This window comes from Cloeon dipterum, chromosome X (assembly GCF_949628265.1).
Source record: "Cloeon dipterum chromosome X, ieCloDipt1.1, whole genome shotgun sequence".
NCBI lineage: Eukaryota > Metazoa > Arthropoda > Insecta > Ephemeroptera > Baetidae > Cloeon > Cloeon dipterum.
In genome coordinates, this window is record NC_088790.1 from 31,809,546 (window position 1) to 31,833,046 (window position 23,501).

The 23,501-nt window shown below is 49.9% G+C and overlaps 4 protein-coding genes across 6 annotated transcripts; 3 read left to right on the forward strand and 1 right to left on the reverse strand.

Moving 5' to 3' along the window:
• Positions 1 to 266: 266 nt before the first annotated feature.
• On the forward strand, positions 267 to 1,776 carry LOC135946322 (uncharacterized). The gene is made up of 5 exons (XM_065494510.1): positions 267 to 814; positions 912 to 973; positions 1,034 to 1,237; positions 1,295 to 1,369; positions 1,541 to 1,776. Exons 1-5 carry the CDS (start codon positions 686 to 688, stop codon positions 1,578 to 1,580), a joined length of 510 nt encoding a protein of 169 aa, XP_065350582.1. The 5' UTR covers positions 267 to 685; the 3' UTR covers positions 1,581 to 1,776.
• A 4,432-nt stretch (positions 1,777 to 6,208) lies between these two features.
• Positions 6,209 to 9,181, forward strand: LOC135946523 (putative helicase mov-10-B.2). The gene is made up of 9 exons (XM_065494772.1): positions 6,209 to 6,428; positions 6,776 to 6,999; positions 7,052 to 7,290; positions 7,351 to 7,574; positions 7,632 to 7,896; positions 7,953 to 8,149; positions 8,201 to 8,303; positions 8,360 to 8,608; positions 8,672 to 9,181. Exons 3-9 carry the CDS (start codon positions 7,057 to 7,059, stop codon positions 8,966 to 8,968), a joined length of 1,569 nt encoding a protein of 522 aa, XP_065350844.1. The 5' UTR covers positions 6,209 to 6,428; positions 6,776 to 6,999; positions 7,052 to 7,056; the 3' UTR covers positions 8,969 to 9,181.
• On the reverse strand, positions 9,170 to 15,550 carry LOC135946522 (uncharacterized). The gene is made up of 13 exons (XM_065494771.1): positions 15,370 to 15,550; positions 14,177 to 15,317; positions 13,755 to 13,890; positions 13,589 to 13,688; positions 12,866 to 13,473; positions 12,705 to 12,776; positions 12,417 to 12,605; positions 12,104 to 12,361; positions 10,164 to 12,042; positions 9,864 to 10,040; positions 9,721 to 9,807; positions 9,450 to 9,671; positions 9,170 to 9,396 (listed from the first exon to the last, which is right to left on the reverse strand). The coding sequence occupies exons 2-13, from the start codon at positions 14,816 to 14,818 to the stop codon at positions 9,345 to 9,347; spliced, it is 4,422 nt and encodes a 1,473-aa protein (XP_065350843.1). The 5' UTR covers positions 14,819 to 15,317; positions 15,370 to 15,550; the 3' UTR covers positions 9,170 to 9,344.
• A 398-nt stretch (positions 15,551 to 15,948) lies between these two features.
• LOC135946524 (uncharacterized) lies at positions 15,949 to 23,242 on the forward strand. 3 transcript variants are annotated; one of them, XM_065494775.1, is made up of 10 exons: positions 15,949 to 16,554; positions 16,617 to 16,679; positions 16,749 to 16,910; positions 16,968 to 17,126; positions 17,190 to 17,448; positions 17,504 to 17,588; positions 17,644 to 17,872; positions 17,929 to 20,139; positions 20,200 to 20,669; positions 20,734 to 21,525. In XM_065494775.1, the coding sequence occupies exons 1-8, from the start codon at positions 16,443 to 16,445 to the stop codon at positions 18,120 to 18,122; spliced, it is 1,263 nt and encodes a 420-aa protein (XP_065350847.1). In that variant the 5' UTR covers positions 15,949 to 16,442; the 3' UTR covers positions 18,123 to 20,139; positions 20,200 to 20,669; positions 20,734 to 21,525. The 3 variants fall into 3 exon arrangements, with proteins under 3 accessions (XP_065350847.1, XP_065350846.1, XP_065350845.1); XM_065494774.1 differs by lacking the exons at positions 15,949 to 16,554; positions 16,617 to 16,679; positions 16,749 to 16,910; ... (2 more) ...; positions 17,504 to 17,588; positions 17,644 to 17,872 and adding exons at positions 21,693 to 21,801; positions 21,857 to 21,994; positions 22,047 to 22,189; positions 22,253 to 22,505; positions 22,560 to 23,242 and having other exon boundaries at positions 18,136 to 20,139; positions 20,734 to 21,187; positions 21,243 to 21,374; positions 21,435 to 21,637; XM_065494773.1 differs by lacking the exons at positions 15,949 to 16,554; positions 16,617 to 16,679; positions 16,749 to 16,910; ... (2 more) ...; positions 17,504 to 17,588; positions 17,644 to 17,872 and adding exons at positions 21,693 to 21,801; positions 21,857 to 21,994; positions 22,047 to 22,505; positions 22,560 to 23,242 and having other exon boundaries at positions 18,136 to 20,139; positions 20,734 to 21,187; positions 21,243 to 21,374; positions 21,435 to 21,637.
• Positions 23,243 to 23,501: the final 259 nt, after the last annotated feature.

Here is a 23,501-nt window from a genome sequence, read left to right on the forward strand (position 1 = left end):
AGAGAAACCCTCAAAAAATGTTTTTTCTAAAATAAATTAATTTAAAGCGATCGGTTGGATGAATTAAAGAGCGAATACATAGAGAAACCCTCAAAAAATGTTTTTTCTAAAATAAATTAATTTAAAGCGATCGGTTGGATGAATTAAAGAGCGAATACATAGAGAAACCCTCAAAAAATGTTTTTTCTAAAATAAATTAATTTAAAGCGATCGGTTGGATGAATTAAAGAGCGAATACATAGAGTATTTGAGTAGTGTCACTTATAGCATCATTTCTGTCACTTGTGGCATCTGTTGTTAAAATTCTGTCACTTATAGCATCCTATCAAAGATGCCATAAGTGACGGAAAAGATGCTATAAGTGACAGTCACTTATGGCATCACGCGAAAAATACATAAACAAACGATTTCTTAGGTTGGCAGCACTTAGGCGTGGCCTGTGGTGGGGCGGTACTGGGCGGAGCTACTATTTCGGTTCGCGACGCGTTCACCGGCCGGAAGAACCGTTGCGCAATAATCGTAACCGGTTTTTTATACGGGATCACCGAGTTGGAGGTGGGTGCTGCATCGCTGAAACAACTGAGCATCGGCATCCGCACCACCATTTTGTGCTTCGTTGTCAGCGTTTTTAGACCGCGTGCGGCTGCATTTTTTATTATTTCGTGTGTTTTGAGTGCTTTTTGGAATGGAAAACGGGCGTGATCAGTGCTCCCTGGACTGGAGGTTCGACCTGAGTCGTGTGAAGGACGCGATACAGAAGGATGAGTTGGACAAGAGGCGATGCGCGAACGAGCGGCTGCCTGGTTTCAGTGCGGTAAGTGTTGTCCCTGATTATTTGCATGCTGTTTGTAGTGTATTAGCTGATGGAGGTTAGTAATTGAAGGGTGACATTGGTTTTGGAATGTTTACAGGTGCTCCCTGGTTGTTTTTCTGCAGTGCAGATTGGGAAAATCGAGGGGTCCGGTTTGGGAATGTAAGTAGATGGAATGTATTTGTAGATGGGTGGGTTATTTAGCATGCTAAATCGTTTCAGGCGGCTCCCGGAAAGCCAGCAGGGCTACCGCGATCTGAACCGGAGGTGCCGAGAAAGACAAAACCAATATCATACCCTGGATTCCAGGGTCCGGACAACGCACGAGGGCCGGCATCTATTTGTATCGCGCCGTAGCATTAGGATGCACGATTTGGCAATGATTCCGGCGTACGTAAAGGATGCCGAATCGGAACTGGAGTATTCGTAAGTGGTCATGGGAGACGTATTTCAATTTTAAAAGACATGAATGGTGTTATGTAGGTACGAAGATCACCTGAATCTGCTAGGGATCGAAAATTGGGTATTCCGTGGGGATCGATCAATGCTCTTGCCAAGGTAGGATTGTAGACGAAGGGTTGTACTTTCAGTTTCTTTACCTGGCAGGTGATTGAAGGATGTCTGGAGGCATGCAGCATAATTTGTTTAATTATAATATAACCAATTGTTCTTTTCCCAGATGTGTGAGTGTGTGTGTGTGTATGTGTGTCCGAATGGATTTATTTTCAGGCATGTCAGAGTCCAGACGGTGGCACGAGAGGTGCAGTAGTCAGTCTGAGACGTCCTGCCAGCAGCCGTGCCAAGGCTGGAGCACCTCTGGGGCATGCTGCAGTGAGAGGCGGTTGCCCTGGGCGCCCTGCTAGCCGCCAAACACCTCGAAGCTGGCAGTTGGAGAGTGGTTGGCGACCGAGCTGGGTGGCGAAGGAGTTGTCTGCGTGTGGGGTGAGTGAAAACTGTTTTGCATGTGCAATATGTGTTTGGCATTCAGCTGTGGCCTTCCTTATTGCGCCATGTTGTGTTTTTTGTGCGCTGTGACTGATTCACTTTGATTTCAGGCATGTCTGAGTCCAGACGGTGGCACGAGAGGTGCAGCAGTCAGTCTGAGACGCCCCGCCAGCAGCCTTGCCAAGGCTGGGAGTCCCCAGGAGCACCTCTGGGGCATGCTGCAGTGAGAGGCGGTTGCCCTGGGCGCCCTGCTAGCCGCCAAACACCTCGAAGCTGGCAGTTGGAGAGTGGTTGGCGACCGAGCTGGGTGGCGAAGGAGTTGTCTGCGTGTGGGGTGAGTGAAAACTGTTTTGCATGTGCAAAATGTGTTTGGCATTCAGCTGTGGCCTTCCTTATTGCGCCATGTTGTGTTTTTTGTGCGCTGTGACTGATTCACTTTGATTTCAGGCATGTGAGAGTCCAGACGGTGGCACGAGAGGTGCAGCAGTCAGTCTGAGACGTCCCGCCAGCAGCCGTGCCAAGGCTGGAGCACCTCTGGGGCATGCTGCAGTGAGAGGCGGTTGCCCTGGGCGCCCTGCTAGCCGCCAAACACCTCGAAGCTGGCAGTTGGAGAGTGGTTGGCGACCGAGCTGGGTGGCGACGGAGTTGTCTGCGTGTGGGGTGAGTGAAAACTGTTTTGCATGTGCAAAATGTGTTTGGCATTCAGCTGTGGCCTTCCTTATTGCGCCATGTTGTGTTTTTTGTGCGCTGTGACTGATTCACTTTGATTTCAGGCATGTGAGAGTCCAGACGGTGGCACGAGAGGTGCAGCAGTCAGTCTGAGACGCCCCGCCAGCAGCCTTGCCAAGGCTGGGAGTCCCCAGGAGCACCTCTGGGGCATGCTGCAGTGAGAGGCGGTTGCCCTGGGCGCCCTGCTAGCCGCCAAACACCTCGAAGCTGGCAGTTGGAGAGTGGTTGGCGACCGAGCTGGGTGGCGACGGAGTTGTCTGCGTGTGGGGTGAGTGAAAACTGTTTTGCATGTGCAAAATGTGTTTGGCATTCAGCTGTGGCCTTCCTTATTGCGCCATGTTGTGTTTTTTGTGCGCTGTGACTGATTCACTTTGATTTCAGGCATGTGAGAGTCCAGACGGTGGCACGAGAGGTGCAGCAGTCAGTCTGAGACGCGCCGCCAGCAGCCGTGCCAAGGCTGGGAGTCCCCAGGAGCACCTCTGGGGCATGCTGCAGTGAGAGGCGGTTGCCCTGGGCGCCCTGCTAGCCGCCAAACACCTCGAAGCTGGCAGTTGGAGAGTGGTTGGCGACCGAGCTGGGTGGCGACGGAGTTGTCTGCGTGTGGGGTGAGTGAAAACTGTTTTGCATGTGCAAAATGTGTTTGGCATTCAGCTGTGGCCTTCCTTATTGCGCCATGTTGTGTTTTTTGTGCGCTGTGACTGATTCACTTTGATTTCAGGCATGTGAGAGTCCAGACGGTGGCACGAGAGGTGCAGCAGTCAGTCTGAGACGTCCCGCCAGCAGCCGTGCCAAGGCTGGAGCACCTCTGGGGCATGCTGCAGTGAGAGGCGGTTGCCCTGGGCGCCCTGCTAGCCGCCAAACACCTCGAAGCTGGCAGTTGGAGAGTGGTTGGCGACCGAGCTGGGTGGCGACGGAGTTGTCTGCGTGTGGGGTGAGTGAAAACTGTTTTGCATGTGCAAAATGTGTTTGGCATTCAGCTGTGGCCTTCCTTATTGCGCCATGTTGTGTTTTTTGTGCGCTGTGACTGATTCACTTTGATTTCAGGCATGTGAGAGTCCAGACGGTGGCACGAGAGGTGCAGCAGTCAGTCTGAGACGCCCCGCCAGCAGCCTTGCCAAGGCTGGGAGTCCCCAGGAGCACCTCTGGGGCATGCTGCAGTGAGAGGCGGTTGCCCTGGGCGCCCTGCTAGCCGCCAAACACCTCGAAGCTGGCAGTTGGAGAGTGGTTGGCGACCGAGCTGGGTGGCGACGGAGTTGTCTGCGTGTGGGGTGAGTGAAAACTGTTTTGCATGTGCAAAATGTGTTTGGCATTCAGCTGTGGCCTTCCTTATTGCGCCATGTTGTGTTTTTTGTGCGCTGTGACTGATTCACTTTGATTTCAGGCATGTGAGAGTCCAGACGGTGGCACGAGAGGTGCAGCAGTCAGTCTGAGACGCGCCGCCAGCAGCCTTGCCAAGGCTGGGAGTCCCCAGGAGCACCTCTGGGGCATGCTGCAGTGAGAGGCGGTTGCCCTGGGCGCCCTGCTAGCCGCCAAACACCTCGAAGCTGGCAGTTGGAGAGTGGTTGGCGACCGAGCTGGGTGGCGACGGAGTTGTCTGCGTGTGGGGTGAGTGAAAACTGTTTTGCATGTGCAAAATGTGTTTGGCATTCAGCTGTGGCCTTCCTTATTGCGCCATGTTGTGTTTTTTGTGCGCTGTGACTGATTCACTTTGATTTCAGGCATGTGAGAGTCCAGACGGTGGCACGAGAGGTGCAGCAGTCAGTCTGAGACGCGCCGCCAGCAGCCTTGCCAAGGCTGGGAGTCCCCAGGAGCACCTCTGGGGCATGCTGCAGTGAGAGGCGGTTGCCCTGGGCGCCCTGCTAGCCGCCAAACACCTCGAAGCTGGCAGTTGGAGAGTGGTTGGCGACCGAGCTGGGTGGCGACGGAGTTGTCTGCGTGTGGGGTGAGTGAAAACTGTTTTGCATGTGCAAAATGTGTTTGGCATTCAGCTGTGGCCTTCCTTATTGCGCCATGTTGTGTTTTTTGTGCGCTGTGACTGATTCACTTTGATTTCAGGCATGTGAGAGTCCAGACGGTGGCACGAGAGGTGCAGCAGTCAGTCTGAGACGCCCCGCCAGCAGCCTTGCCAAGGCTGGGAGTCCCCAGGAGCACCTCTGGGGCATGCTGCAGTGAGAGGCGGTTGCCCTGGGCGCCCTGCTAGCCGCCAAACACCTCGAAGCTGGCAGTTGGAGAGTGGTTGGCGACCGAGCTGGGTGGCGACGGAGTTGTCTGCGTGTGGGGTGAGTGAAAACTGTTTTGCATGTGCAAAATGTGTTTGGCATTCAGCTGTGGCCTTCCTTATTGCGCCATGTTGTGTTTTTTGTGCGCTGTGACTGATTCACTTTGATTTCAGGCATGTGAGAGTCCAGACGGTGGCACGAGAGGTGCAGCAGTCAGTCTGAGACGCGCCGCCAGCAGCCTTGCCAAGGCTGGGAGTCCCCAGGAGCACCTCTGGGGCATGCTGCAGTGAGAGGCGGTTGCCCTGGGCGCCCTGCTAGCCGCCAAACACCTCGAAGCTGGCAGTTGGAGAGTGGTTGGCGACCGAGCTGGGTGGCGACGGAGTTGTCTGCGTGTGGGGTGAGTGAAAACTGTTTTGCATGTGCAAAATGTGTTTGGCATTCAGCTGTGGCCTTCCTTATTGCGCCATGTTGTGTTTTTTGTGCGCTGTGACTGATTCACTTTGATTTCAGGCATGTGAGAGTCCAGACGGTGGCACGAGAGGTGCAGCAGTCAGTCTGAGACGCGCCGCCAGCAGCCTTGCCAAGGCTGGGAGTCCCCAGGAGCACCTCTGGGGCATGCTGCAGTGAGAGGCGGTTGCCCTGGGCGCCCTGCTAGCCGCCAAACACCTCGAAGCTGGCAGTTGGAGAGTGGTTGGCGACCGAGCTGGGTGGCGACGGAGTTGTCTGCGTGTGGGGTGAGTGAAAACTGTTTTGCATGTGCAAAATGTGTTTGGCATTCAGCTGTGGCCTTCCTTATTGCGCCATGTTGTGTTTTTTGTGCGCTGTGACTGATTCACTTTGATTTCAGGCATGTGAGAGTCCAGACGGTGGCACGAGAGGTGCAGCAGTCAGTCTGAGACGTCCCGCCAGCAGCCGTGCCAAGGCTGGAGCACCTCTGGGGCATGCTGCAGTGAGAGGCGGTTGCCCTGGGCGCCCTGCTAGCCGCCAAACACCTCGAAGCTGGCAGTTGGAGAGTGGTTGGCGACCGAGCTGGGTGGCGACGGAGTTGTCTGCGTGTGGGGTGAGTGAAAACTGTTTTGCATGTGCAAAATGTGTTTGGCATTCAGCTGTGGCCTTCCTTATTGCGCCATGTTGTGTTTTTTGTGCGCTGTGACTGATTCACTTTGATTTCAGGCATGTGAGAGTCCAGACGGTGGCACGAGAGGTGCAGCAGTCAGTCTGAGACGTCCCGCCAGCAGCCGTGCCAAGGCTGGAGCACCTCTGGGGCATGCTGCAGTGAGAGGCGGTTGCCCTGGGCGCCCTGCTAGCCGCCAAACACCTCGAAGCTGGCAGTTGGAGAGTGGTTGGCGACCGAGCTGGGTGGCGACGGAGTTGTCTGCGTGTGGGGTGAGTGAAAACTGTTTTGCATGTGCAAAATGTGTTTGGCATTCAGCTGTGGCCTTCCTTATTGCGCCATGTTGTGTTTTTTGTGCGCTGTGACTGATTCACTTTGATTTCAGGCATGTGAGAGTCCAGACGGTGGCACGAGAGGTGCAGCAGTCAGTCTGAGACGCCCCGCCAGCAGCCTTGCCAAGGCTGGGAGTCCCCAGGAGCACCTCTGGGGCATGCTGCAGTGAGAGGCGGTTGCCCTGGGCGCCCTGCTAGCCGCCAAACACCTCGAAGCTGGCAGTTGGAGAGTGGTTGGCGACCGAGCTGGGTGGCGAAGGAGTTGGGAGGAAGGCAGGGTTAGTACGAGCTGTTCGATAGCAGCGTGCCCTCCCGGTGTGCTTGCCTGCGGTGTTCCTTTTGCTTGTGGTTGACCGACTGAGTGGTAATGCTTTTCTGCGTGACCTAACGTTTAGCAGGTGGAAATGTGAAATTGTTTTACTCCTGTACGATTTGCTGAAAATGATTTAACCCAGTGTGCCAATGTGGTGTGTGTGTGTGTGTGTGTGTGTGTGTGTGTGTGTGTGTCTGTGCATTTAGGTGGTAGCTGAAATGGTTGCTGAGCAATTTTCATTTTGCGGGGGATGTATGATATGTGGGGAAACGATTGTTGTGGTATCCTTTTGAAATAATTGTTTTTCTCCAGCGTCATCACCGGCCTGTACCTCGACCTCGCGAAGCTGGAGACCCTCCTGGACAGAGCTGGTGGCATTGCCAAGGTGACATGCATTGACCAAGGCCGACCAGACCGACGAGCTGTATGGGAGGCACGACTGGAAGTGGAGCCGACACCTGAAGTCTACGTCTGCCTCGAAGCAACTGTTGGCGAGTGGTGTCAGCTCGAGGTTATTGGCGGCAGGCCCGTTGGTGGTACGTATCATTTTTTTAATTGACTGCTTAGGTGTAATTGTTGCAACTGCAGGCAAGATGCTGGTGAGGAGCCATGACCGTGGGACAGTTACGCTCACCGAGGGTGACGGAGCCAAGCTGTTGGACCGGGAGCTCCTTGTTGCCCTGTGGAACCAGCGGTGCCGCCTGCAGTTCCTGCCAACCTTGGTGGGGCACCGTCTTAGGGTCACCGGCTCCGTCGATGGATTGAGTGCCCTTGCCGACTACTTCCAGGGAGGTGGCTTGGGAACAAAGGAGTGCGGCATCCCACTGGTGAGAAATCACTTTGATTGTGTGTTGATAGCTTTACTGACCCAATTGTTTCTGCCGCAGGTTGACGACCACCATCTTGCAGCGCTGAAGCGAGGAGAGGGATTCATGGACGAGATGCTCAACCAGGAGCAGAGGAGGGCTGTGGTGGAGATCCTGGAGCACAGGCGGCCCCACGTCCCATACCTGCTGGTCGGCCCCCCAGGAACGGGAAAATCCGCAACCTTGGACGAGGTCGTGCTTCAGTTGGCTACCCACCACAAGGAGAAGAGGACACTTGACGCTCTGTGAGATCTTATTGGTTTGTGTAACTTGTTAACTAATTGATTTTCCTTTGTTTTCAGCATCTACTACGTGGTCCCGTCCAACCTGGGGGTTCGGTCGACCGCCGAAAGGTTGTTGCGGTTGGGAATGAGGAGCGAGCAACTGGTGCGCCTCTACTCGGAGCATGAGCACGTGAAGGGGACCGACCCCCTCAGAGACATCTCGCAGCGAGCTTCCCGGATGCAACACCTCATCACCACCAGCGTGGTCATCGGGACCCCCATCGCCATTGCTCGCATCGGGCTGACCCTTGGTGAGAGGAATCCACCGCCCCTTCTGTTGCTGGTAAGTTTTAATCAATTGTACAATTTTGTTTTGATTACATTTCATTTTTTTTTCAGCTGGACGAGGCAGCCTACATCAAGCTGGGAGAGGCCTTTGCGGCTCTGACGGCGAATGGAGAGCCTGTGCAGACTGTGCTTGCCGGGGACCGGAAGCAGCTTCGGCCACGCTGTTTCAGCAAGGTGGCCGAAAGCATGCATGGCAAGTACAGTCTGTTCGATTTGGCCGCCGACAGTGGATTCTTCGAGGATGATGGGTAAGTAGCATTGAGGCTGGATGGAACGGTAATTACCTAATCATGTTTCAGATTGAGGCCGAAGGAGGGGCTTGGTGTGATGCTGCGTCTCAACTATCGGGCCCACGAGAAGTTGGTGAGGGAGGTCTCCTGCCTGTTTTACAACGGACTGATGGTAAGCATGACATGCTCGAGTGACTGTTTTGTTATGACTTTTGTTTTGCATTTCAGATCCCTGGCCCAGCTAGCCTCCCCTCCAACAGCCTGCTGCTGCTGCGTTTCGGGCTGGAGAGACTGGGACTCGACGCGAACCAGAGCGCCATCCGCTGGGTGGACATTGATGGTGCAATGCAACGCGACCCCCTCACCAGGTCCCTCTTCAACGTAGTGGAAGCCGACGCTGTGGTGTCCGTGGTGGACTCGCTGTGCCGGTGCATCCCCCCCCAACAGGTTACGGTGCTTGCACCGTACCGTAAGCAGGTATGTTGTGTGCCGAATTGTAACTAGTGGTGCAATGTTGATAATTCTTCGTCTATGTTTCAGGTGGCGGTGCTCCGGGAGAAGCTCCCCCGTGACATCACTGTCTTCACTGCGGACGAGGTGATAGGCCAGGAGCGGCCTGTAATTGTGGTGTCACTGGTACGAAGCGACCGTGGAGAAGACAACGCGCGTGATCATGGGGTGGGCTTCTTGAGGGAGCCAAACAGGGTCAATGTTCTGATCAGCCGTGCCAAGGAGATCGTGATCCTGGTAGGCTCCAGGGCCCACTTCATCAGGAGTGGTGTTGGCTTTTGGGGAATCCTCCCAACCAGGACTGAACCCCTCCCGGCACAGTTCTAAACATGCTACTTATTTATTTCCAACTTTTCGGGACTTATTGGTGATTTCATATGGCGTGAAACGCTTCCCTTTGAATAATTACCTCGACACTGTTTTTGATACTAATCTTATGAATTTTGATAACCTTATTTTACATGTAATGATATATAATGTATTTTGAACTGACCATACTTGGTGACCTTAGACACATAAACTAGTGAATCCTTGAAATAACTGGTTGACGGTTTTTATTACACGTACTTCCTAGGCACAACCATTCACATGAGCATTTAACAGAGGAGGAAGTAACAATTGGTAACAAATGAAAGGAGAATAAAGCGTGATCCTTACATAACTGGGCATTGGTTGGCAACAAACAAAACTTCTAGTTAGAATATTACTGAACTTTCTTTGGGCGTCCTCTTTTCTTCTCAGGCAAACTTGAAACCCTGGAGAAACATTGAGTTAACTGAATTTGTTTCAACACTTCTATAAGAAATACCTGGTAATGCTGGAACTTGCGCGCTTCTTGGGAAACCGTTTTTCCTGGTTTGAGATGTCAGCAGCAGCGTCACTGTCTGCCGTCACAGGGGCAGATGCTTCCTTTCCTTTGGCAACAGTTTTGTTCTTGGAGCCCCGCGGTCGGCCTGGGCGTCGTTTCTGTGGCACCGTCAACGTGGGAACCTGTACCTGCGCTTCTGCATTGCTAGTTTCATGCACGGATCTGTAAGGTGGTGTTAGCTTTGCGAATCTAGTCAGTTGAATTAAATTACCCTGAATCAGCCGAGATGTTGGTCTCTGCGGCGGACTCATTGCTGCTCGTTTCAGTTTCTTCTGCCTCACTTTCGGACTGCGCTGCTCTGTTAAAGTGATCATTATAAGTTACTCATCCAGCCATCAAGATCCCTTGTTATACTTTTTCGTTTTCTTGCGTAGCGTCGGTTTATTCGGAGCTCTGACCTTGTTCTTGCTCCCGGGTTTGCGTCCCCGCCGTGGTTTAGTCGGCTGTGGTTTCACAGCAAGCTCTGCCTCTGCGGCTTCCTCATCCACGTCCTCAAAGAGAATGGCATCTTGGAGGTCCTCGATGCTGAAGCTGATGGAAGAAGGAGAAAGGTAATGTTAATACGTGGAATAGGGGGAAACGTGGAAGAAGATTTTTTTCAGCCGGTAAATCATAGGCGGCTGTCCAAGTTTTGTTTACGGGAAATACACTTACTCGTCTTCCGGGTCAGCATTGTCCGGTTGGGCAGCGGTTGTTCTGATCTCTGCTGCCTGTTCCAAGGTGGTTCCCTTGTGCTTTTGAATGTTACCATCTTGGAAAATCTCTAGTGCTCTGCCGACCATCAGATTGAAACCAAGGCCCGTCGGAAGATCGTAGTACTGGTCGTGGACCGTGATTGAGTGTCCCATCAACAGGCACAGGAGCTTCTTTGAAGGTCCGCTAAGCTCCATCTGGCCCAAAGTTGTCGCGAAGGTCGTCCTGATGGCACGCGCCCTGAGGTCATCAGGTCGTTCTGCAAGGCACGCTTCAGCAGCTGCTTTCTGCGGCCCTCTCACGTCCATCGGTTTTCCGTTTTTCGTGCCGAACAGGTAAATGCAACTCTCCGGAATGCCCGCCGCAGCACGCACTCCTTTGTCAGACAGGGTTGTGAAGTAGTCGCGCCATTCTGGTTTTAAGAGGGAAAGAACTTTGGTAGACCCTTTCCCGGTGGAGGTAAGCACGTCGTACCGCTCGGCCAGTTCTTGTTGCGCTTTTGATAGCGCATCGCTGTTCTTCCCCGAGTAATTGTTTCTCTCCTCATAGTTCTGCAGAGTAACGAAGCTTCCCTCAGTCGCCCTGCGAGCGTTGAAGGAACAGAAAGCCAGGTTCAAATGTGTTGCCAACGCCTTGTAGTGACACTCAAACTCTGACTCTTTCTTCGCTTTCTGCAGGTGAATGTGGTGGTAGCTGCACATTCCTTCAAGGTGCGCGTTGTAGAGTTGCAGGTCGTGGGGTGACACGTGCGTCTTGTGGAGCTTCTCGCTGTTTTTCTTCTGCTTTGCAGCCCTTGTTGTCGTATAAATACGGTACCTCTTAGTTTCCAGGTATTCGATCAGCAACCGGCACTCTTCGGTCCACAATTTACGCTCGGCTTCGTCCTCGAACCGCTCCTGCTGCAACTCACTCGCTACTTGTCTGATGAGTGAGCTGAGCGTCATGACGTCATTGGGCCGCTTGAAATCTACCCTGTTTTCCTCACCGCCGCAGATGGTGTGGATGACCTCGATGATTCGGTCAGTCTTGCTTGCCGGTCGGTTGCTGGGAAGCCCCTGCCAAACGGACCGCTTGCAGATGTCCCTCAGCGAGGTTACTAATCCAGGGATTTCTGCATGCACCTTGAAAGCGGTGTACAAAGCGTAGAGAAGGCGGATATTCCTCCGGCTGATTTGCACTCCGTTGTTGCCAGTTTCCTGCTGCAGGCCAAAATTTTTTACCACTCTGATCACCAGCTGATCATCTGTGATGATGAAGCTGGCGATCCTTTTGTCACGCATGTTGTTAAGGATTTTGTCCACCGCAACCGTGTAGCTCTGGTCCAAATTTGTCCGGAGTTGCTCAATGCGGTTCAACTCGAGCAGGTCAACCGGTGGTGCTGGTTCTCGGGCCTCAACGCCTCGCCGAGTGCGGCAAATCTGCAAGTGCCTCTTGAAATTGCGGCTCGTGTGAAGTGTCAGGCAGTAGGGGCACTTGTTTGTTGTGCGAACGCTGGCTGTCTGGCTGCGCCGCGACGGTACCAGCGTGCCCTGCCTGCACTGCAATACTGTGGCGTTGTGCTGCTCGTTACCAAGGAGCCGCAATTCACTGAAGAAAGCTCTCATTCGTTCCGCGGATGGCTTCGCAGCGTACAGATCTTGGATTTCTGGCTCCTGCATGTGGCCCAACCGCAGATGCCTCATGATGTTCCCCCTAAAGTTCTTTCCGCAGAAATAGCAATATTGGTTCTTTTTCACGCCGGCGGCAAGAGCCAAGATCTTGACGGGCGTGGTCTTCACCTTCTTGTGAGGGGACAGAGTAAGGCATGAACCGCCCATGGCGGCAAATCTTCTCGAACCAGCTGCAATTGGACAGTTGGTACCGTAAGAAAAAACTGCAGTCATTATTTTTACATTGCCTACCCGCTTTTGTGAATGTTTCGTAAACTTTTCTCGTGTGTTTCTTCAGTACCCCGCTGAACAGGTCGAATGCTCGCCACTCCGTGCCAGCATGCACGCCAAAGATGTATACCACTCCCTCTGCAGGATCAATATCCAGGGATTGAAAGGTAGATGTCAGGAAAGTGGCGCCTGGTGGCACAGACTGTGCTAGCAGTTGGTCCGCAGAGAGCAGTTCATTCATCAGTGCATAAAGGGCCTCTGTTGTGATGTACAGCTGGCCTGAAAAATTGCATCTTCACACTCCAAGGAGAGTTTACTTGGTTGCAATACTCACTGTAGACGATTTCAGCCTTACGGAGAACCTTCGGATCACCACTTCTGTCCTGGGTCAGCCGATGCAGCTCAGGAAGCGACTGCAGTCCTGGGGACTGGCTGTCTGCGATGAGGAAGAAGTCGGGCATGTCATTCTTCCTTTCCATAGAGAAGAAAGTAATCTTGATTAAGTGCAACTTGTCATGGGGCACTGAAATGCAAATACAACGCGTGTTAGAACTGGTGTTTCATTCTTTTAATCGCGGAATGAATTTGCAAGAACCACCAGGAAGATGGAGGTATTACTTACACTCATTGCCTGGCGTCGCAGGCACCGCGTCATTGATCACTTTCTTCTCAGGTGTTTGTTGATCAGTCCGAGCTAAAAAGTGGAAATTTTAAATGTACTTTCAGTCCAGGAAGCCGAGGAACCGTAGATAGACGCAATTATTCCCTCGGAAAGACTATTACCAATTATAGCCGCCTGGTTTCCCTGCGGCTTCGAAACTCGGCTGGCAGCCGCCTCATCTGTCATTTCTTGCGACGAGGAGTCATCCGACTCTGCTGTGTCTGTTGACGACTCGTCGAAGCCGGCTCGGATGGATTTGTGAGCGGCGCCCCATCTTGGGATTGCAACATCAGGGCCTTCCAACGGACGAGGCTTCTTCCTCTCGACCGGCTTCCACCCGCTGCATCCCGCTACTGGTTCGACTACAAACGAACGCGACACGAGGGATCGGCTTCCTTGGGTGTGTGCGCGCCTAGCACTGCCAAACTCGGCCGATTTTGTAGAGTGCGCGATGGCGGGTTCTTCACTCGAAGGCAGATGTCTCCCACACTGGCCACCAGGTGGCACAGGACTCATCAGTCTAGCGTACTCATAGTCCATTGGAGGGGAATCGAGCAGTGCGCGAGGCAGGAAATCACTTGTTCGACCAAACTGTCCCATGCTGGCGCCAGGAGTTGACAAAGCTGGCACCTGCTGGCCAGGTGTAGGTTGTGGCGCAGGCACAACCTTAGGAAGAGGCACCTCTAGAGGCGGCTCCGAAGTCATCCGGGCGCCAACAGACTGCCGAGAACTGTGCGAAATGAATTATTTTATTTTATTCGGTTCATTACATTAATTTTGTTGGCAGCGGCATTCAGCACATCAAAATGAGTTTACAGCGATTGCCAAGTAAACGGACAACTTACACTCGGGAGGCGAGCATTGCAATCAACTTCGTTTGGTAGCGGCTGATCTTCACTGCATCGTTCTTCGTCTTGCTCAGAACGCTGAAGGCGGCGCCAGACTCTGATAAAGAATGAATTGTTTCGTGCACCTTACTTGGAATTAATTCTCAAAACGGAATGTTCTTACCGCCAGAGAAGACAACCAAACTGTCATGGCCATCTTTGTTCTTGACAACGTCATTAAAGGTCGGGGGGATCGCATTTTTTTCAATCTTCTTCAGTGACACAACACCCTCAGTACTGACCAGCACCATGAACTTGAACTGCGCAAATCGGAACAGTTAATTAAATTCTTAAATGATACTGCGAAAGCTAGATTGACAATTGATTGCGTTCGAGAAATTAGAAGCAGATGACAATTTTAAAAAATCATTCACTTCACGGATCGCAAACAAGCGAAAGAACAATTATTTTTAGAAAATTGACGGTCCAAATCGATGAAACGTGCAAGTCCCAAGCAGAGATGCTTTTTCAGGTCGCTAGTAACTGCTTTCCTTATGAGGATGGCTCAAGAAATTGTTGAAATTCTCGATTTCAGAAAATTCTCACCTTGTCGGACTGCATGGCTGAACCGATTGAGCGGGGCGCGTGTTGCTTGGCGCGTAAATCCGCAAGGGCATTGCACATCCGCTGCACATCCACTGCAGATCCACTGCACATCCACTGCCAGAAGGGCCTGGCGCGAAAATCAGTTCTCCAGTTGTTACCAGTTGCAGATAGTAGCGTGGCCATTGTTGCATCACTCTGACTTGACACGAGGTGCAAATCACACAACTTGGAAATCGCAACTAACGGCCATCCGCTTCTATCTGGCCCTCCAATATGCTTCGTCGGACCAAGAAACCGTGTAACTGCACCCACTGCCTCGCGAAAGAGGAAACGGTGAGCTGTTATCCATGCAATGTCTGCGTACTGGGGCACAACACGTTGGACTGCTCGCCATTTCAGGTCATTCCAGCCATCCCAGAGAATCTTTGGGAGACCTACAAGGACGCTAGGAGGATGGAGGTCGATGCACAGATGAAGGTGCTCCACTTGGAAGTTGCAGTTCAGAATGCTACGCAGCGGCAAATGTACGAGTGCGAAGTGGAAATGGCCACGCTGAGACATGAAAGTGAGCAAATTTCGCGTACAATCCGGTGTAATTGTAATATAATGTGCGAACATCCCTTTCCAGTTAGAAAAGAGCATGATTTTTTCCAAAACCAGTTGGAATTCAAAACCCCTGGCGACATCAGCAAGGACGGAACGAAGGTTAGTAAAATTTTGGTTATCCGTCCCTCCATCGAGTATAATTTTTCACTAAATGACGCAACAAAAAATATTATATTGTAACACAACGCTCAAACATGTTATAATATTTGCTTACGAGTGAGTCAGTTGTTCAAAATTAGGAGGGGAAAAATTTTATTGGCCTCGTAGGGTATTCAAAAATAATAAAATCTCAGTCAGAATTGCAAACTCCCTCAAACATGCATTGCTTTCAGGTCTTATTTGTAGAATGTTGTCAAGGGACAGCCTTCCTCGACAAGGAATATGTCAATCTATGCTCGAGAGGCGCTCGGTCAGCTCGGGAGCTGTTGTGGCGGCTCGTGTGTCGTCATTTCACGGGACCCGCCATTATCACCTGCGGCATCGAAGAGGGACACGGCCTGCAACAACTCCATCCTCCTACGATGCACGCCATTTGCTGTCAGTAACAAAATTAATTTTGAATTTCTGTGCCCTCATTCTGGACTCACTCATGGTTTCAGCCATCGTCAGTGACGTAGCATCGAGTGTTCCGAGCTCGGACCCAAGGAAGGAGAACTTCAGCGAGGACTGCACGAGCATTTCCACTATCAAGGAAAGCCTGCGGAGGCTCAGGCAGCACATCAGGAGTACAGACAATTATCGAAAATCACTGCACTGATTTTCCGCATTTAAAATTCAATGTAATCTGATTTCTTCCGAAGGTTTCGTACCGTTCGTGGAACAATAAAATGTGTAATTTCTAATTAATTCGTTTTAATTGAAACTGGGAGACGGTTCTAGGAATGAGATTTACTAAAACTTTCAATCACAATTTGCCTAAAGGCACTGGAACTTGGAAGAAACAAAGGAACATGAGCGAAAAACAAAATCAACACCTAGCTAGGCGGCAGCACTGCCTATGCGGCAAAGCAGGCCAACACTCCCAAGTGAATGCGGTGAAGGAGCATTGCATTGAGGGCGGCAAAATTTTCACTCTTGACACTCGCGCTATCTCCGGTCCGTCTTTGTCCCTCGGGTGCAGAAAGAGGCAACAGGTATGTAAATTTCCGTCATATAATGAGTAGAAATGTCAATTACAACAGTTCAACATCAATTTCAACCCAATTGCATTCTTTACAATTAATGCATGTGCGTTATGCATGTCATACATCCAATAAGAAATAGGAATCATGTAAGTTAAAGTGATGCATGCCCGCGGAAAAAGCTGAATCGAATGTAATGCACAATTTCATGGCCTGCGTAATTTTGCATCTTTTGACTGCACTGAATGCGTTAGTGTTATTTATGTGTGTACGTATTTATGCATGTCTGTAGCGAAATTTGGACGAATGTATGCAAATGTAAGGCTGCATGTGAGTGAAAATTAATGTAGACTAATTTTTTTACATTCATAACGCTCAACAAGTACATTCCGAATTCGTTGGCAAAGGGTGTCAGTCCGCCGTTATGTATCGCAAGTTGTACGATTGCTACTTTTGTAGAATTTGTGGCAGACAACGCCGCCACTTGCATTGCCGGGGCACGTTGCACTATTTTTTGACATAGGTTTCTCAGTTTCAGCATGCAACAAGAGTCGGAAACCATGGAAGGCCTGGCAGACTCGGTCACCATTGACATGAGTGCGCCCGAAAGGGACCCACTGGCCCTCGACTTCGTCCACAACAGTCCGTCATGTGAGTTAAAATCAACCCCCCCTATAAGCTGCAATACTCAACTCTCATTTATTTCCACTCAGGTGATCCCCTGCATGATTCGATTACGGAGGTCGTAGTTGGTCTTGGTCAAGGAAGAGAGTCGGGTGAGTAAAAAAGTTAATTGCATGTTGTCCTATTTGTATTTAAATTTCGCTCATTTCTTTCGAACGCAGTCCGCGAAGAAACCACAGCACAGTCCCCCACCAGGCCTGACGCAGCTGTCCCCCCCCAAACCAAGCGACGACTATTCCAGGACAAGAAGCCAAGCGAAGAGGAGGGCCAGGAACAAGAGTCAGAACAGTCTGACGAATACTCCGGCAGTGAGTACGTTCAAGGTAAGCACTCTTATTTTTACTACCCAGATTGCATGACATTAATGCTCTTCTATCCAGAAGAAGAAGACAGCCAGTCCGGTGCGTCGACTTCGAGCCACACAGACAGTGAGCGTCAGAAGCGACCTCTCCGACCACCTCCAGCTTCGGACAGTCCAGAGATGGCAGACGCTCGTATGGAGCCGGCAGAGGACGACGAACTTGCTGCGCAAGTGGCAGGTGAGCTACAGGTTATATTACTGTTGAGGAAACATCTTTTAATAACTATTGTGCAATTTTCAGCTCTGAGGACGAGGAACGCTGCGTTGGCAGCGGCCAAGTTGGAACTCGTGCAGCGGGTAGCCTCCCTAGAAGCAAAGAAGGCCCGTCTCATGGAGGAGAACCAAACGTTGCGTGACGAAGCGGCTGTCAACGATCAAAGAGTGGCTCACCTCAAGAAGGCTCGGAGGGAATTCAAGCACCAGAACCTCGAGACGGTCCACTCTCTCCAACAGGCGGTCGCTGAGCCTGGAACCAGCAAGCACACAGAGGCCACTTACTGGTAAGACCAAATTTGAAACGCTCGTCATGCTTGTACTTCACAATTCTTGTTCTAGGACCAACATGAACGCTGTCGGCCAACGACTCAGCGAGCACGGTTGGCAGAAGGTTCTGCTGAATGACCCCAACCTACCAAAAAAGGTGAGTTATACCTAACACTGAATAATTAATGATTTTAATCTTTATTTCTTTTCAGGTTCCATCGTGTGTCACTTCAAAGAAGGGCAACATCGGCATCGAGCAGGACGACATCGATGAGTGCTACGAGGATGGCAGCGGATCCTTGTACTCGGTGATGCGGCACGTGGCAATCAACCTCTTCAGGATCGAGAACCTCCTGTATTTCAGCTACGGAGGCACCAGGAGCACAAGGCGGCAAAAGGCAACCATGGCACTTCCCAAAGAGCTGAAGAATGAGTTTCTCGGTAAGTCTTTCTTGATTAAAAATTTACAATTAATTGAATAATTCTTTCCTTTGCAGACCTGGCCGGAAAAATCATTGCCAACACCAAGTACAAGTGGTACATCAGGTCGAAAGAGGTCACCATCAAGGAAATCGACATCAAGCGCATTGCCAAGAAAGCGCTCATCAATCTGATGACGGAGCGGCGCCCAAAGTTCAAACCTACCAAAGAAGACACAAGTTCCTCAGAGTCCGAAGACGATTCGGATTAATTTCCATGTCCGATACTGATTGGCAGCTACCTTCAGTTACATTTTGCATTGTAATTATTTTCATATGCGTGATACACTGCTTGTTACCACAAATAAATTAACCATTCCAAAAATTTCATTGTTTTCTTTAACATTCCATGGCATTGCTCGCAGCAAACACGATTTTAATTTCTACAGTTTGTCGCAATTTCCATATTGCTCTAATACAATTTTTTCAATTGTTCGTGCAACACGTTTCGTTATAAACAAAATCACGCTACGTTAACCCTTTCCCTCCGTTGCTGATTGTTTTCCGACAGTTAAATTGAACTGGATCTGCATTGCCGTGGCAGCGTAACCGCCATGGCCGAAACAGTAATTTTCGGATTTTGGCCGACGATTTCGATAAAAATTGCTTCGCGAATTATTCCGCGAATAATTACACAAAAATTAAGTGGATGTGGTGCGGAATTAAATTTTTTTTTTCCGACAGTTAAATTGAACTGGATCTGCATTGCCGTGGCAGCGTAACCGCCATGGCCGAAACAGTAATTTTCGGTTTTTGGGCGAAATTTCCACATCAACTTGCTTCCCGAGTGATTCCTCAACTAACTTTACAAAAATTTTTAATGAAACAGTGAAATTTGAATTTTTTGAGCGACAATAGAAATTACACCATGCAACGCGACTAGGATCGCACTCAGCTTTATTTGGCGATCAAAGTGCTAAACTGGCAGCGGATCTGCATTGCCGTGGCAGCGTAACCGCCATGGCCGAAACAGTAATTTTCGGATTTTGGCCGACGATTTCGATAAAAATTGCTTCCCGAATTATTCCGCGAATAATTACACAAAAATTAAGTGGATGTGGTGCGGAATTAAATTTTTTTTTTCCGACAGTTAAATTGAACTGGATCTGCATTGCCGTGGCAGCGTAACCGCCATGGCCGAAACAGTAATTTTCGGATTTTGGCCGACGATTTCGATAAAAATTGCTTCGCGAATTATTCCGCGAATAATTACACAAAAATTAAGTGGATGTGGTGCGGAATTAAATTTTTTTTTTCCGACAGTTAAATTGAACTGGATCTGCATTGCCGTGGCAGCGTAACCGCCATGGCCGAAACAGTAATTTTCGGTTTTTGGGCGAAATTTCCACATCAACTTGCTTCCCGAGTGATTCCTCAACTAACTTTACAAAAATTTTTAATGAAACAGTGAAATTTGAATTTTTTGAGCGACATTAGAAATTACACCATGCAACGCGACTAGGATCGCACTCAGCTTTATTTGGCGATCAAAGTGCTAAACTGGCAGCGGATCTGCATTGCCGTGGCAGCGTAACCGCCATGGCCGAAACAGTAATTTTCGGATTTTGGCCGACGATTTCGATAAAAATTGCTTCCCGAATTATTCCGCGAATAATTACACAAAAATTAAGTGGATGTGGTGCGGAATTAAATTTTTTTTTCCGACAGTTAAATTGAACTGGATCTGCATTGCCGTGGCAGTTGATCTGCAAGCCCAAACGGTTACTGCAGTGGGCGTGGAGTGCATCTGCAAAATCTCATGAATCACTTTCAGCAACTCTGCTCAACCTTCCAATTTTGGACTTTTACTGCAATTCTCCAAGGCTGTCCTTCGTGCTTACACTAATTCTGCGCATAAATTGCTTCAAGTGACACACTGTTGCCACGCAATTTCTCAAAAATGCGGCCACTTGGATCATATGCCCAATTTGGCAATCAGTTCTGCAAAATTGTCAGTGCAGAGGAAGATCAGGCATTCAGGTCCCCGGCAATTTACCACATCACAGTGCTCGAGTGAGTCTTTTCGAACGAACCATTACAATATCTCGCAGCTCTAATTTATTCCCATAGGCGAGTTGCTAAGACTCTCATCCAGAACGGACCGCCAAATGAGTTGGTCCAAATTAAAGGATGCCATTACGTGGAAGACAGGGCCCTCCGTGATACTATTCGAGTTCTACCATCCATGCAGGAGGCTTCTACAGATGCTTCATATTTCTGCAGACTCTAGTACTTATAATACACTTAAACAACAAGTTTTGCCTAATTAGCGATTAAACACTCGTGCAGTTTTGATGGATCCTCGTTCCTACCAACAATGATTTTCAACGAACAAGACAAGTGGTGCCCTTGCAGGTATTCAAGCAAACGAAAGATGCTGGCGCACGTCACAACGGACGGATTGAATGGCCTAACTTCTGTAACACATCATTTTAATATTCAAAAGGCCAACAAAAACTCTATCAAATGTTTCATTATGGTGTCACAGGTGCGGTTCGGCTCGTCCGTTGCTATTGAGAAGGGGACATGCTTAGCCACAACACTCAAATCAGAGCAATTGCCAGAAGTGCCTGGACAAAAATTACTCCGCGTTGTCCGCGTTGACAAAATCAAGGTCAAAAAAACCGGTGACAAAAAATCAGACCAGGTACTCGCTGCATCAAAGATTCGGTTGGCTGTCACTTGCTTTGTCAGACCTCCTGAGACCAACAGTTGTTCGCAAGAATCGCCTGCAAATCTTCTACACTTGTCTTCATACAGTGAATATACTCATTTAACAAAACCCTCCGCTTTTTTTAAAACCATCTTCACTACCATTCACAGAAACTGAAATTTCTGGTGCACTTTTCGTCGCGGTCGTTAACGTCTCGTTCCATAACACACTGGAAGTGAAGTACACAACCGACATCGATCAATACGGAACGGCCACATACATCTGCAACAGTCTCCTAGACATGCAAACCAACCAAGTTGTATTGCCTGCTTCCATCCCAAAATTAGTAATTGAATTCATTTATGCTAACAGCTTTCGATGCTTGATGGCTCCCTTGCTTCAACAAAGAGTGTTACTCCGTCACTCGAATCAAATCCACTCCGATGCCTAGATCTGTTCTGCGGCTGCGGAGGATTATCCCTAGGGTTGGAGATGAGCCACCTGACAACCTGCCTTTGGGCAGTTGACGCAGACCCTACAGCGTGCAAATCCTTCGCTGCCAACTTCAGACAAGCAACAGTGTACCAAAGTTCAGCCATTGACTGGTTGAAAGAACTAAAAACGGTAACTTGTTCGAGCACAACACCAAGGAAGATTAATACTCCTAAATCCAAAATAGGGAGCATTGTTCACAAAAAAGGGACAGAAGCTGCCACAAACCGGCGAGGTGGAAATGATTATTGGAGGACCGCCGTGCCAAGGATTCTCCAAATTAAATAGATTCAAAAACAACAACACCTCAGTCACAAACGTAACTACTTAGAATTCACTAAAATCAACTTTCCATTGTTTCTTTCATGCCATTCTTCAGAAATCACAAGTTCCAGTGTTTCTGGAAATCGTCGCCTACTTCAGGCCTAAGTGCTTCTTGATGGAAAATGTCAAATCCTTCATCACAGAGGATGGTGGAAAACACTTTCTGGCAGCGCTGCAGGCAACCAAAGACTTGGGTTATTATTTCAACTTCAATGTCTTACAGGCTGCTGATTTCGGCGCACCTCAACAACGCCCTAGGTTGTCCTCTCCAAAACTTCACTAATCCCACTAACAACATTTCCCAATCTGCTAGGTTCTTCCTGTTTGGCACCCTCGACAGCAGACGGCTGGCTGCAGCACCAATAAGCACCCATTACTCTGGTCTGGAAGTCACAAGTGTCAAAGCAGCCAGTCATACTCTGGTACCAATTCATGCTTTCCACCACTGCCTAATTCGTAGCTTCCTTCCCCCTACAGTCATTCACGGACAAACAGGAAGCTTACTTTCAAAAAGTTACTGTGCACCACGCCATTGCTGATTTGCCAGATGTTGAGCCACAAGAGAGCGGCAACAAAATCAGCTACAACTCAATCAACTCAACTTTCCAATTCAAAGTGAGTATAACAATCATTTCAATCCGAAACTATTAATAACATTTCTTCACAGATGAGGAATGGCAGTGACACTTTGCGATTGCATAAGCTCCCCACGTCACTGAATCCAGATGACCAAAAAAGGATCACAATGATCCCGCCAGGGTCAGACTGGCGATGCCTACCTCAGTCAGAACACGAGGAATGCTTCAAAACGTTTGCGCTAACTTCGCTTAAAATTTATTTAAAATTAATCTTCCTCTTCTCTACTTCCATTAGAGGCATGCCCCTTGCACCTAAGTCACTGGTAAAGTCCTCTCGCTCTAATGGTGACTGGAAAGGAGCTTATGGCAGACTGCGATGGTCCGACCTCTTCATGACAGTTTTAACAAGACCAACCCTTGCTTCTAAGACTGGGACAATCATCCATCCTATCTACAATAGAACCCTGACAATACGAGAGTTTGCACGAGCACAGACCTTTCCAGACAACTTCAAATTCAAAGGGACCATAGCTCAAGTTCAGCGACAGGTAGCCTATCTAAGTCATTAAAGCCCTTTGATAATTAATAATATTGCTCTACAGATTGGAAACGCGGTACCCCCCCTTCTGGCTGAATCACTCGGACGTGCATTCAAAATCTAACAAAACGTACGCCTCATTCTCCTCTTTCATAACAACACGAGTCATATTCAATAAAATTTTTACTTCATAACTGTGTATTTATTTCCATTCATTACATTCCATTCCTGCACAGTCCCTCCAATGGCTGCCACCAGCATGAAGACCGAAGCATGGCCGGCGAGCAGGGCGCCCAGGGCAACCGCCTCTCACTGCAGCATGCCCCAGAGGTGCTCCAGCCTTGGCACGGCTGCTGGCGGGGCGTCTCAGACTGCCTGCTGCACCTCTCGTGCCACCGTCTGGACTCTCACATGCCTGAAATCAAAGTGAATCAGTCACAGCGCACAAAAAACACAACATGGCGCAATAAGGAAGGCCACAGCTGAATGCCAAACACATATTGCACATGTAAAACAGTTTTCACTCACCCCACACGCAGACAACTCCTTCGCCACCCAGCTCGGTCGCCAACCACTCTCCAACTGCCAGCTTCGAGGTGTTTGGCGGCTAGCAGGGCGCCCAGGGCAACCGCCTCTCACTGCAGCATGCCCCAGAGGTGCTCCTGGGGACTCCCAGCCTTGGCAAGGCTGCTGGCGGGGCGTCTCAGACTGACTGCTGCACCTCTCGTGCCACCGTCTGGACTCTCACATGCCTGAAATCAAAGTGAATCAGTCACAGCGCACAAAAAACACAACATGGCGCAATAAGGAAGGCCACAGCTGAATGCCAAACACATATTGCACATGCAAAACAGTTTTCACTCACCCCAACACGCAGACAACTCCTTCGCCACCCAGCTCGGTCGCCAACCACTCTCCAACTGCCAGCTTCGAAGTGTTTGGCGGCTAGCAGGGCGCCCAGGGCAACCGCCTCTCACTGCAGCATGCCCCAGAGGTGCTCCAGCCT

Bases quoted from the DNA above. Each gene is read 5' to 3' on its own strand.
- LOC135946322 (XM_065494510.1), top strand. From the start codon at position 686: ATGGAAAACGGGCGTGATCAGTGCTCCCTGGACTGGAGGTTCGACCTG. The intron at 974-1,033 runs GTAAGTAGATGG...AAATCGTTTCAG, and splicing joins GAGGGGTCCGGTTTGGGAAT to GCGGCTCCCGGAAAGCCAGC. The intron at 1,370-1,540 runs GTAGGATTGTAG...ATTTATTTTCAG, and splicing joins CGATCAATGCTCTTGCCAAG to GCATGTCAGAGTCCAGACGG.
- LOC135946523 (XM_065494772.1), top strand. From the start codon at position 7,057: ATGCTGGTGAGGAGCCATGACCGTGGGACAGTTACGCTCACCGAGGGT. The intron at 7,575-7,631 runs GTGAGATCTTAT...CTTTGTTTTCAG, and splicing joins AAGAGGACACTTGACGCTCT to CATCTACTACGTGGTCCCGT. The intron at 8,304-8,359 runs GTAAGCATGACA...TTTGCATTTCAG, and splicing joins TGTTTTACAACGGACTGATG to ATCCCTGGCCCAGCTAGCCT.
- LOC135946522 (XM_065494771.1), bottom strand. From the start codon at position 14,818: ATGCTCTTTTCTAACTGGAAAGGGATGTTCGCACATTATATTACAATT. The intron at 12,043-12,103 runs GTAGGCAATGTA...GTCCAATTGCAG, and splicing joins CGAAACATTCACAAAAGCGG to CTGGTTCGAGAAGATTTGCC. The intron at 9,808-9,863 runs GTATAACAAGGG...TCACTTTAACAG, and splicing joins CTACGCAAGAAAACGAAAAA to AGCAGCGCAGTCCGAAAGTG.
- LOC135946524 (XM_065494773.1), top strand. From the start codon at position 20,942: ATGCTTGATGGCTCCCTTGCTTCAACAAAGAGTGTTACTCCGTCACTC. The intron at 21,802-21,856 runs GTACCAATTCAT...TTCCCCCTACAG, and splicing joins AAGCAGCCAGTCATACTCTG to TCATTCACGGACAAACAGGA. The intron at 22,506-22,559 runs GTAGCCTATCTA...ATTGCTCTACAG, and splicing joins TAGCTCAAGTTCAGCGACAG to ATTGGAAACGCGGTACCCCC.